General features: G+C 44.0%; 1 protein-coding gene across 1 annotated transcript in view; it reads left to right on the top strand.

The window, feature by feature from the left end:
* The window catches only part of LOC133366825 (uncharacterized), a 43,555-nt gene extending 33,289 nt beyond the window's left edge, over positions 1-10,266 (top strand). The window contains exons 10-13 of the mRNA XM_061590343.1: positions 5,922-6,218; positions 7,589-7,924; positions 8,858-9,181; positions 9,784-10,266. Of these exons, the coding sequence (XP_061446327.1) occupies positions 5,922-6,218; positions 7,589-7,924; positions 8,858-9,181; positions 9,784-10,124 (1,298 nt within the window). The 3' untranslated portion in view covers positions 10,125-10,266. The remainder of the gene's footprint in view (positions 1-5,921; positions 6,219-7,588; positions 7,925-8,857; positions 9,182-9,783) is intronic.
* Positions 10,267-12,876: the final 2,610 nt, after the last annotated feature.

The following is a 12,876-nucleotide window of genomic DNA, read 5'->3' as shown; positions in this document are numbered from 1 at the left end:
ACTCCTTGAAAGTTTGGACTAACACCCGGAACGGATTCACTGCCCCAATGACATTGGGACCACCAGACTCAACTGCCAGGGACAGTTCCTATCTTTATGAACTTGTCTCAGGTAAAGCACTGCCCTCGTTTTGCCTTTGGGAAAGGCCTTGTTGAAACCATGCTATTGTGAGAGTTCCCATCGTCCAGGGTTCAGGGGCCTCCTTGGGACCCCTAGAAATCAAAACTCTGGGTGGATGGGAATGGGCATATCTCATGAGCTTAAGTTCCATTTAATGTACAGCCTCCCGTTTCACATGCTGATGAGGCTCATTCTGAACTTTTGAGAATGTATTGTTGGACATTTATGCTTTCCCACCATATCATGACCCTTCTTGGTTTTTGAAACATTTCAGGGCACACTTGGCTGGATTCTATCTAAAACTGGGTTGTGGTTGTTGTTTGATTTTATGGTATTACTGAATTGTTGCATAGTTTGTTTTAATTTTGTCTGTTTTCCTATGCATGCTGCCTGGAGAATTTTGTTTGTTAGGTGACTCATATATTGAGTAAAATAGATAAAATAACACTACAGAATGCACGGACAGACAGAATAAACAGAGCCTTCTGTAGAGGGTAGACAAGTGAGGGCAAGCGGGTACACCCTCAGTAGTTTTGTAGAAGATGGCATTTCAAGCTTGTATGACAAGCTACACCTGCTGAAATTCCCCCTTCTTCACAACTGCTAAAGGTGCAAGAGCCCCCTGTCCTCTTTATACCTTGCACCCTACCTCTGCAATATGCAATGGGAAGAGAGCCTGGGTAGTAACCCTCAGCATGAGAATAGGGAACACCACAAGCATGGTCCTGTTTTCACCTGTGAAACATTGGAAGGTAGGGAAGGAAGAAAAAGCTGAAGGCACTCCTGAGCCAAAGATGGAAACTGGAGCAGGCTAAGAGTAAATATACACTTCTGCCTGGGTCATTTAACCATCATTCCCTCTCCTCAAGGGAACCCCAGGAACTGTAGTTTAGCGATGGGGCTGCAATCTCTAAAATATCATTCGTGGCACCCTCACAAAACTGCAACTCCCAAGATTCTATGGGGTTGCAGCGAATGTGGCATAAATCCAATATAAATTTATATATGCCCCAAAAGTTGGCTTAGGAGGAGAATCTCCAGGCTCAGCAGGTTGCCTTTGCCAATTATGCATTTATTCCCGAGTAGTCCTTTAACAGTTCTGTTACTGTACTGGAATTTCACATAAGTGAGCAATCAAGAAAGTTCAGGAGCAAAATCTTTAGATATAAGCAGGTTCGGGCTGCCAACATTTTTTTTCTTCTGGTTTGGGTCTTGAATATGACAAACAGAAAGATAAGCAGTAACACATCTTCCATTACTACATCTATGTCCTGAAGAAGCTTCACCTGAAGAATTTCTGCCTTTAAGCATTTTCCTCTCTCTAAATAATTTCTGCCTTTATGTACATGTAGTGGACGATGTATGAATAACACAGCCCCTATATTTCTGCTAATCGTCTCATCCTCTTGAGGTTAGCTAGGATTTTATCCAGCAGAACTCAAGTGTGAGGCCAGTACATTGTCATTTCTGAGGTAGGCTGGGTAAGTTCAGTTGCTGATAGGGTTGCCAGGTTCTTGGCCTGAGACTGATCCTGTATCTTTAGGAGAAGAGAAAGTCAGGCAAGTGCAGGTGTTCTTGCAACACTGTAATGAGAAAAACCACAAGGTGGAATTTTGTCTTCCCCCTGCACAACTTTTAAAGATACAGAAGACCTCTTGGAAGCCGGGCATGACAAGCAAGAGGTCTTCTGTATCTTTAAAAGTTGTGCAGGGGGAAGAAAGAATTCCACCTTGTGGTTTTTCTCATTACAATGTTGCAAGAACACCTGCACTTGGCTTACTTTCTCTTCTCCTAAAGATACAGGATCAGGATCAGGCCAAGAACCTGGCAACCCTAGTTGCTGATAACCTGTAGACTAGAGAAGCTTCCACATTTAGAGCTCAAAAAGAGAACAAGTTGCAATTGATTGTACAAATTAATTTGGCTTCCTATTATTACCACCAGCTATTGAAGTTATTCTCTAATCACAATTAAATATTCTGTAAACTGCTTGTGTTTCCTTTTGGCCACTGTTATTTGATTGTCCCTTTATCAACTTTCTTTCAAATCCATATCTGAGAGAGCAGCAAATAGGATGCAGGACACCTGCAAACTGCAGATGGTGCTGAAATTAGAGGAAGTGAGAACTTGCAGAACTAAAAGGAGGCACGAAGTTTTGAGACGTGGGTGCTTCCAGCAAAAAAAAAGTTACCTGAGACAGTTAGTAACATCCATTTGCTCAGACATTAAGTCTTGCCATGTTCAAAGAGACATAATCCTAGGCAAGTGCACACAAGATTGCAACTATAGATCCTGATCAAAATTCACTGAAACCCAAGCAAATCTCAATTGCTTCATCCTGCTGAGCTCAGTTGGATGAAGTGTTCTTAAATCTAACCACTGTGGCCACATCCACACCATTGATTTAAAGCCCTCTTATACCACTTTAAGCAGTCATGTCGTTGTTGTTATGCGCCTTCAAGTACATTACGACTTATGGCGACTCTATGAATCAGTGAGCTCCAAGAGCATCTGTCATGAACCACCCTGTTCAGATCTTGTAAGTTCAGGTCTGTGGCTTCCTTTATGGAATCAAGCTATCTCTTGTTTGGTATTCTTTTTATGCTCCCTTCTGTTTTTCCCAGCAATACATGTATTGTCTTTTCTAGTGAATCATGTCTTCTCATGATGTGTCCAAAGTACAGTAGGGCCCCGCTTTGCGGTGCTCTGCTTTGCAGAGTTCCACCGATACAGTGGTTGTCAATTGCAGAAAGGTCCTGCTCCTACGGCGCTCGTTCCATTTTTATGGTGTTTTTTGGCTGTCAGGCGCCATTTTGGTCAATGTTAGTCAATGCGTTCCACTTTTTGGCAGATTTTGCTTTCCGACAGTGGTCTGAAACAGAACCTACCATATGAGCGGGACCCTACTGTATGATAACTTCAGTTTCATCATTTTAGCTTTTGGTTTAATTTGTTCTAACACCCAATTATTGGTCTTTTTTGCAGACCATGGTATGTGCAAAGCTCTCCTTCATCACATTTCGAATGAGTTGATTTTTCTCTTATCCCTTTTTTTCACTGTCCAATTTTCACATCCATACATAGAGATTGGGAATACCATGGTCTGAATGATCCTGATTTTAGTGTTCAGTGATACATCTTTGCATTTGAGAACCTTGTCTAGTTCTGTCATAGCTGCCCTCCCCAGTCCTAGCCTTCTTCTGATTTCTTGACTGTTGTCTCCATTTTTGGTTAATAACTGTGCCAAGGTATTGATAATCCTTGACATGTTCAATGTCCTCGTTGTCAACTTTAAAGTTACATAAATCTTCTGTTGTCATTACTTTAGTCTTTTTGATGTTCAGCTGCAGTCCTGCTTTTGTGCTTTCCTCTTTATCTTTCATCAGCATTTGTTTCAAATCATTACCAGTTTCTGCTAGTAGTGTGGTATAGTTGGCTTCCCCCAAAGTCTTGGCTTCCCCCAAAGAATTCCGGGAACTGTAGTTTGTTAAGTGTGCTAAGAGTTGTTAGGAGATGGCTGTTCCCCTCACAGAGCTACAGTTTTCACAGTGGTTTAACTGTCAAATATACCTCTGTGAGGGAAACAGGGCGTATCCTAACTCACAGCACCCTTACCAATGACGTTTCCCATGATTCTTTGAGGGAAGCCATGACTGTTTAAAGTGGTATAAGAAAGCTTTAAATGGATGGTGAGTATGTGGTCTTTGTCTCAAATGGGTAGTGGATCACCTGCCAGAGAGACATAGCTATAACAATGTACCTTGGTTTTCTTTTGAACCAAGGAAACTCAGCAGCAGAAGGTTTTCCTGCTGTGACAGAAAAAGCTTCTCCTCATAATTTTCTGAGTGACTTGTGAGCAGGACCAAAAATGAAGAGAGCTGGCAACCCTAAACGCCATACATATATTCCACTATTATTCCTCTTTAAACACTCATGGCCTCTCCCAAAGAATCCTGGGAAGGGTAATTTGTTTAGGGTGCTGACAGGTCAGGCCCTATTCCTCTCACAGGTTCAGTTCCCAGAATGGTTTAACAATCAGTCGCTCTTCCCAGAGAAGTCTGGGAATTGTAGTTCTGTGAGGGGAATAGGGGTCTCCTCACAACCCTCCAAGCCTTTAACAAACTACACTTCCCAGGATTCTTTGGGAGAAGCCAAGACTGTTTAAAGTGGAATAATAGTGGGGGAAATTGTATGGTGTGAATGCAGCCTATATATAAAAAAGATTTAGTAGTGTGTCTGGTCTAGAGAGTTACAATTTGCAAGTTGCTGAGCAACCTGAAGTTTCTCTCAGGGGCTGAACTCCAGCCCCCTCTAGACCCTAAGGTTCCACGCCTCCTAATGGTTTGGAAGGCCTTGTTCTCACTGAAGTATTAAACGCATGCCTGAGAGGTACCATTTGACAAATGCGTCTTCATTTAAAAAATGCATACCGTTCTTATTAAACTAGCCCACAGAGAGAGCACGGGCTAGAACAGGGGATGGGAACCTCATGCTCAGGGCCTCTAAACCTGTCTGTCTGGCCCTCGGAACCCTCCCCAGACCTACACCATACCCTCTGTGGGTATTTTTTCCTGGCTGGAATGTATGTAGAAACCTCTGACTGTTGTTTAGCTAGAACGTTGCTGACTATACCAAGGTAAGACCTGCATTTGCTGCTCTGCTCACATTTGCCTCTGGCCATGCCTCCCAATGGCATGTGGCCCCCAGAGGTTTGCCCATGACAGAATGCGGCCCTCAGGCTGCAAAGGTTCCCCACCCCTGGGCTAGGACCTTTCTTTCTGGCATCCGGTTTCCTTTTATGCAAACGCCAGACACAGTTTTGCCACTAGTGTTTGCCAAAAATATTCCCCTTGTTTTCTGCCTACTTTCCTGCATTCCTTGCCCAAAAACACACCTCTTTTTCATGGGCAGCACCTCCTGGCTGTAAGATCTACCCCATTGGCCATACATCTTGTTTATCCACATAAAAAAATGTGATGCCTTCAAGTCGATTCCGACTTGTGGCAACCCTCTGAATAGGGTTTTCATGAGTCTGAGAGGCAGTGACTGGCCCAAGGTCACCCAGTGAGCTTCATGGCTATGTGGGGATTCGAACCCTGGTCTCCCAGGTCATAGTCCAACACCTTAACCACTACACCACACAAAATAAAATGTCTCCCATAGTGCTACACATAATGAGTGTGAGGCCAGAAAGCTGAAGGGGGGCTCACAGCGCAATTGCACTTCAAGGAGAGAAGTAAAAGACTGGGCCAATTCAAAGAGAAACAGTCTGTCAAACAAGGCTGCATGAATTCTGCAAAGCATCCTAAGCTTTCATTGTTTTTAAAGCAGGTTTCTAGCCCTCATTTATTTATTATTTATTTGTTAGAGTTATATCCCACAACTTCCTCCAAAGGAGGCCAGGGCAGCAAACATATCAGTATTAAAACAATACAATTAAGACTTATAAAAACATGGCTGCAAAACTAAACTCACGGCCACAGAACTAAACTTGAAAGTGAGGCTCCAGTGCAATACATACATCCTTGCCCTTCCCTCTAACAGTGAGATCAGTTGGGCGGCATTCTTAATTCCAAGTGGGTTTGGCACTTCTGACATTGTCAGAACTATGGATGAACTTGGGCCTGCCCAAGTGTCGTTCAGGTGAACATGCTGCCACCTCAAAGAAGGCTTGACATGAGGATATAAAGAGATGATACCTTGTAACCTGCATTTAGCTCTTGGAATACTCATGTATACACATTTGCTGGAGAGCGTATCATTATCATTATCATCATGTATTTTTACCTCTTCCCTTGCAGAGCCCCTTAAAGCCCCAGCCGTGTTTCCCTTGTCCCCCTGTTACCAAGACCTCTCCACCGCCTCCCAGGTCTCCATGGGTTGTCTGGTCGCTGGCTACTTCCCTGAACCAGTCACAGTCCAGTGGAATTCAGGGGCCAATGGCATCCAGACCTTCCCTCCACTGTTTGATTCATCGAGTGGCCACTACACCCTCAGCAGCCAGCTCACTGTCCCAGTCAGCAAATGGAAATCGGACAAGTTCCAATGCAAAGTTACACATAAAGCTGCCAGTTCCGGGATCATCAAAGACATTGCAAGTGAGTCTGGCTGGGCCTTTATTATCTGCTTCGATGTGGTGAAAGCCAGTGAAGTAAAATATGCGGGTGAAGAGATGGGGAATGGTTACAGTATTTGTGGGTAGTACTGTGGGACAAAATCCAACTTTTGTCTAGCACCAGGAAGCATGTTAAGCACTGCAGACAGCACAAAAAATGGCCCCAGCCAAACATCGTTTATAATCTACGGGGTGGGGGGCAGAAAAGTTTGCAGTTGTCCATTCAGTACCAAAAATGGTGTAGGGGGAAGTCAGCTGGTGCCATTTCAGATTTCATTCGTCCAGTGGCAAGATACAGACCTCCAGCTACAACCTTTTTTTAATGTGTTCGAGGTTAAATTGTTAAATTTAGGGGGATTTCTGGTGATTTATTTTTTAAACATTTTAGTTGTTGCTGCTTTATTCTTGTAGCAATGTTACCAACATGGGTAACACACATATTTTTGTGTCATTGGCATGCATGACACACACACACACCCTTGTTTATTGCTTGTATCATTTGTCAGCATGTAGAACCAGTGGAGTAAACAAAGATCTGAGGGGTTCCTGAGGCCTAATCCCATGTGACGACAGAAGGAAGGGCTGGGAGCAATCACCCTGTGCCATCCTTTGTGTACAGGAGGAGGCAAGGCAAAGCATGATAGTTATAGGGGAAAGGCAAGGTTTGAGGAAGGATTCAGCGCAGAAGAACCTCAGTGAGAGGACGAGGGCTGATCAGAGCTTTGGGACCAGTGTGGCTAAAGGCAGGAAGAACAGTAATAGGAGAAACAACAGAGGCCAATGGCAGATGAACTAATGGCTACGCACCGCTACATCTGCTCACTAAGGGTATCCCCCCATTTGGACCTCAAGGCTTATGTTCAGTGGGAGACAGGTGGGTAGATCACCAAAAAGTGGTATTCCTGCCCCAAACATAGGGATGGGGGAGAAATTCAATTCAGTTCTCAACCTAACTTGCCAAAACAATATGTGAACCAAAACACAGCCATCTTTTGAAATCTGCACTTCTCTGAATTTACAATGCAGTTCTCCAACCGCGTAATGTGTGCAAGAATGCATCTACTAGGGTAAAGGGTGCATAAAAATAAACATGTATATTATTGAAAATAACACACAAGCATGCATTATATTGGGAACATTGCTTTGGAAAGACATGTATGTTAGACAAAATTGCACACCAAGATACAAATGTTCAGAGATATTTGCACTGAAATGCAGCTGAATTTTCATGAGGACTTGTCTTAAAAATATCTGCAAACTCATGTGGAGAACTGGGAAAATAAGACACTGAGGAAAACTGAAACTGACAGATTCATCCACCCCCCTACCCTCACATAATTTATCCTCCTCCAGGCTGTGAGACACTGCCCGAGCCAAAGGCCCCAGAAGTCCGCCTGCTCCATTCCTCCTGCAAGCCCAGGTCCAGCGATGCCACCATGGAGCTGGTGTGCTTTATCACTGGCTTCTACCCCTCAGAAGTGATAGTAGAGTGGCTAGTGGGTGGGAAATCCGGGTTGCTACCCTCGTTCACTGAGCCACCCAGGAAAGATGCCAGCAGTTACACCTTCAGCACCATGAGCACAGCCAACATTAGCCAAGCAGACTGGATGGAGGGAAACGTCATCCACTGTCAGGTTTCCCACAAAGCGACCCAAACCAAGGTGAAAAGCAAAGCCAAGAAATGTGAAGGTAAGAACTACTGACTGTGTCGGGGCTTTGTTTTGGTTTATTTTGGTGGGCGTAGATTGAAAGGTGAAGAGGAGGGCTGCTTCCAGATCGCCACAGATCCTCTCAGGTGCTAATCATTTCATGACAATGTCCTCCCTAATTCAAACATACATAACCACTCGTAATTGCTGCTTTTTAATAATGGTATTTGTTATTCAATTTTTGTAAAAAAATTTTTTTATGTATTTCTAAATTTGTGTTTTTTGTAAGCCACCTTGAGGGCCTTTTGGCCAAAAGGCAGGGTAGAAATATATTATTATTATTATTATTATTATTATTATTATTATTATTATTATTATTATTACCACTTTCAACTATGTCCCTGTTGAGATATGGCTTTTCCCACCGACTGCCACATACACCTGATCTTAGTGTTGTTGCTTCATTTCTACTGGAAGCAGGAATCTGGGAGGTCATAGTGGAGTGCTCCATCCCAGGTGTCCTTTGATATATGCCTTCTCTCACATTCAGGAGTGACAGACTGCCACAGCTGGGATTTCCCCAATTCATATTAAGTCCTCTCCAGGGGATGGGCCAGAGCACACCTTCCTTCCTCCGCAACATGTTGCCTGGCTCAGTTACTCAAATCATCTGCTGTCGACCTGGTCCTTGATACTAGAGCAATGTGGTCTTGGTAGCAGAGGCTGATGTCAGGAGGAGGGAGGGACTGACAGGGAACTGGCCCGGCCCACTCAGTTACTGATAATGGAATATGGAGCTTTTATTGATTCTAGAATACCCTGCTTCCTTCTTTCAATCTGTACACCAGGTGTGGGGTTCTTGCTTCCCTTTACTCCGCAGTACAGAATGCTCTTCTTAAAGGGATGCCGCATAAACTCCTTTTTGGAGTTGGAGGGTTGACTAGTGACTTGACATGAGTTTTTGTATCCCCAGATGACAGCAGCCGCCAGTGCGCCAGCATTAGCGTCTACACCTTACCCCCAACCCCCAAAGACCTGTACATAAACAGGGACCCCAAAGTCACCTGTGTGGTAAACAATCTGGATAGTGCAGACGGTTTGAAAGTGAGCTGGACACGGGAGAGATCAGGCCCTGTGCAACCAGATTTACTGGACGTGGCAGAACAGTTTAATGGAACCTACACTGCTATCAGCACTCTCCCTGTCACATCTTGGCTAGACAGAGAGGAATTCACCTGCAAAGTGGAATCTCCAAGCTTGCCTGTTCCCATCACCAAGACAATTGCCAAGAAGACAGGTAAGGGGGAAACAGGATTGATTTCCCATTCTGGGACTGGTGGCCTTTTGTCCCAGCAACCTCCTGTGGAAGGAAAGGGAACACTTAAAAAAGCAGCGCAGCCTTGGCACATCTGAAATTCACTCTGGGCACCAACGGCTGGAGACGCCATGTTGCAACTGAAATCAGTCTGATGGAGGCCCTGTGGTGATCTGCCCAATGTGTCTACTGTTGTCTCTCCTCACTGCTTTTTTATAGTGCTTCAAAACTTTACGCTATATGTTTTATCTGAAGGCAACACTGGGTCCAAAGATGAATTCTGGGAAATCCTCGTGTGCTTTCAGATAATATGATCAGCCATTTGGGATAATTATAGGGACTGCGCTGCTGCTTTGAAGTGTGTGTGAACCCTCCAGAAGTGAGGCACATCCTCCTGAATAACCCAGTCAGGAATGCCTCTCTAGGCTGTGTTCATGAGAACACGATCACAGTCTCTTCTAGATACTCCCCCATTCCCCTCCCTTCAAGATCTCCATTCCCTACATTGTGTCCACTAATTTGGCCTAAACATAATTACTATTGCCTCTCCTTTTCTCTCATGGTTTTTTTCTACACTCATAAAGGAAAGATGGCTGCTCCCAATGTGTACCTTTTCCCACCCCACCAAGAGCAAATCAGCGCTCAGTCAGCAGAGCTGTTTGTCATCTGCATGATTGACAGCTTCAGCCCAGTCGATGTCAATGTCCAGTGGCTGAAGAATCACAATGCCCTGCCTGAAGATCAGTATGTCAACACGCCGGTCATGAAGGACAAAACCAAGAATGCCTACTTTCTCTACAGCAGGCTGTCAGTCGACGCAAGTGAATGGGACAGTCACACATCATACACCTGCATGGTTGTCCACGAAGCACTCAGCATGAAGTTCACCCAGAGGACGGTAGAGAAATCCCAGGGTAAAAAATGATGACCACCCCTCCTACAACATTGCGACCTCTTCGGCCTACCCCAGATTTTTCTCTAGTGTTGTCAGATAAACCCTGTGTAAATAAATTCCATGCATGCATGTTTGGCCTATGGCTGAATAAAAGAGAACCAACTCACAGATATCCCATGTTGTGGTTTCTTCCATGGAATCATAGAATCATAGAGTTGAAAGGGGCCTATACAGCCATCAAGTCCAACTCACTGCTCAATGCAGGAATCCAACTTAAAGCATACCTGACAGGAGAATCAATGGCTTTCATGTGGTGGGTTAGTTCTGGAAAGAAGTGGAGAGGAACAGATTAATCTCAAAAAAAAAAGAGGCTGGATGATAGTAGAAGCAAAATGTATTTGCCATTATATCTATTCAAATTTTGGGGCAAAGATCTGAGGTCTGTATATGTGTAGCCATCCCATTTAATCCTCATGACAGCCATGTGCGGTGAGCAAGGAATTAAAGTGATTTTGTCCAAAGCCACTCAGTGAGCTTCATATAATTAAGTGGCAAATTGAATCTGTGTCACTTCCCTTCCACTAGGTTCAAGTCCTAACTCCCTGTCATCTCAGGAGGATGCTCTCCATGTCATGTCTGGTGCTGAAAAGAGCAAAGAGGCTGCTGTAAATAAATATTCCTCAGTGACATTACAAGTCTCCCCCACATAATTTCTGTTGTACCTCTTACTCCCCCTCAACCCCACCAAATGCCTCTTTCAGTCAACTACCACCAGGCCTCAGTAGCTTTGCCCCAGGACTCAGCTGCCTAACCAGGCCTCAGTTCCTGAATTTTGGCATTCAAACCAACCAATCAGGACAGAGCTGTAGTATTCACTGCAGCTCCACAACAGTATTATTACTTAGTGTTCTTTATATATATATTTTTAAATGATCCATAATACACAGTTTGAAAAGAGGCTGAGAGGGATAATCCAAACGAGCAAAAATGAAGCTGTAACAGAACAGGGAGAGGAGAACACAAAGAGAGTCCAAGATGGTAACAAGGCTCAAGTTGCCCATATCACCACAACAGGTTTTCACTGCATGGGAACACACACACAAACCAAGGGATTTTAAAAAAAAAAACTAGGGGAAGGCTGACATAATGGTAGAGTAACATGAGCAAAATGCATTTTTAAAACTGCCACAATTCCCAAAACTCAAAACCCAAGCCTTGTTCAATAATTTTGACTTCTTGGCATAAACACACAGAGAGAGTCCACTCTTGCCCATATTGAAAGAGATTGGTGATAAATTATTTTGTGTTGCCATCTCTTTCTCCATCTACCCCTACCCCAAATATTGATATAGAGTACATAATGTAAGGAGCTGGTTTTTGAGTTGCAACTATTCTCCGCTTTAGACCAAAGCTGGGCACTCTGTCTGCAGCTCTTCAAACTCTTCTCATTGTTCTTAGAGATGCCTTCCAAAGGCAGATATTTGTTTCGATAACTATTTGGAACTTCCATACTTGCAGGTCTCTAAATACCAGTTGCTGAGGTCAAACTAATGAGGGGAAATGATGGTCTCCATGTGGCAACTGATTGGCCATTGCTGGACATGCAAAGCTGGACTCTCTGAGTTCCTTGCTAAAGTTTGTCCTGTACACATGCAAGTCATGTTCTCTACCACAGCGCTAGGAGCCCAATCAGTAACAGGTGCAGGCCTACCTGTAAGGAGGCAGACAAGTCACCTGATGGAAAGTTAGTTCAATGGAAAGCAAAAGCAAGGGTATCATCTCCCATTCAACACATGTAGCCTCCCTTCATATCAACTCATATTCTTTCAATTATGGTACATCTCAGTGTGAGAGCAGAAGAAACAAAGACAATGCACCACACTTGCATTGCCTAAAAGCAAAGGATAGTTTCTTAGGGCCAAAGGCAATGTGACCCTGGGGGAGGGCATTTTTGTTGGGACCATGGTGCACAGGGAGAGGCTTTCTCCCTCATCACCCCTCCCACAGGGTGCCAATGGAAGCTTCCCACCGATGGCTAATAACAACCATAGGGAAGGGTGATTTTCATCAGGACCACATCTAAAATAACATCCCCTTGCACCAGAGCCCTGGCAAAACTTGGCCCCCAAAGCAGTTATTAACTTTTAAAAAATAATCAGAAGCAATTTCAAATGATTCATTTAGCATCACATCTGTAACAAATTGAATTATTATTAATATTAATAATCTAGTTTGGCCCTAAAACTGACTGAGATAGGTAAGCAACTGAGCTGAGCCTGGGTGCGCGGATCAGGTGGATGGGAAGACGTGAAAAGATGGGTGAAAAGGGGAGAGTTAAATAAAATGGAGAGCTTTTCTCCCTCTCTCATAACACTAGAACTCATGGACATCCAGTGAAGCTGAATGTTGGAAGATTCAGCACATAAGTTAAACTTCCACAAGAGTCTGTGATGGTCATCAACTTGGATGGCTTTAAAAGATTAGACAAATTCATGGAGGATAAGGCTATCAATGGCTACTAGCCATGATGGCTAGGTTCTGCCTCCATAGGCAGAGGCAGCATGCTTCCAAATACCAGTTGCTGGAAACCGCAGCTCTTTCTACTCAGGTCCTGCTTGCCAGTTTCACATGGGCCACTGGTTGGCCATTGTGAGAACACTATGCTGAACTAGATGGACCATTGGCCTGATCCAGCAGGGCTGTTCTTATGTTCTAGAGTCAAATTCACAAAACATTCAGACCATGTTAAAGATTTGGCCATATGGTGAAGGGTGGGACATGA

Source organism: Rhineura floridana, chromosome 11 (genome assembly GCF_030035675.1).
Source record: "Rhineura floridana isolate rRhiFlo1 chromosome 11, rRhiFlo1.hap2, whole genome shotgun sequence".
NCBI lineage: Eukaryota > Metazoa > Chordata > Lepidosauria > Squamata > Rhineuridae > Rhineura > Rhineura floridana.
Note: the sequence above shows the minus strand (reverse complement) of the source record. Positions and strands in the feature narration are given on the sequence as shown.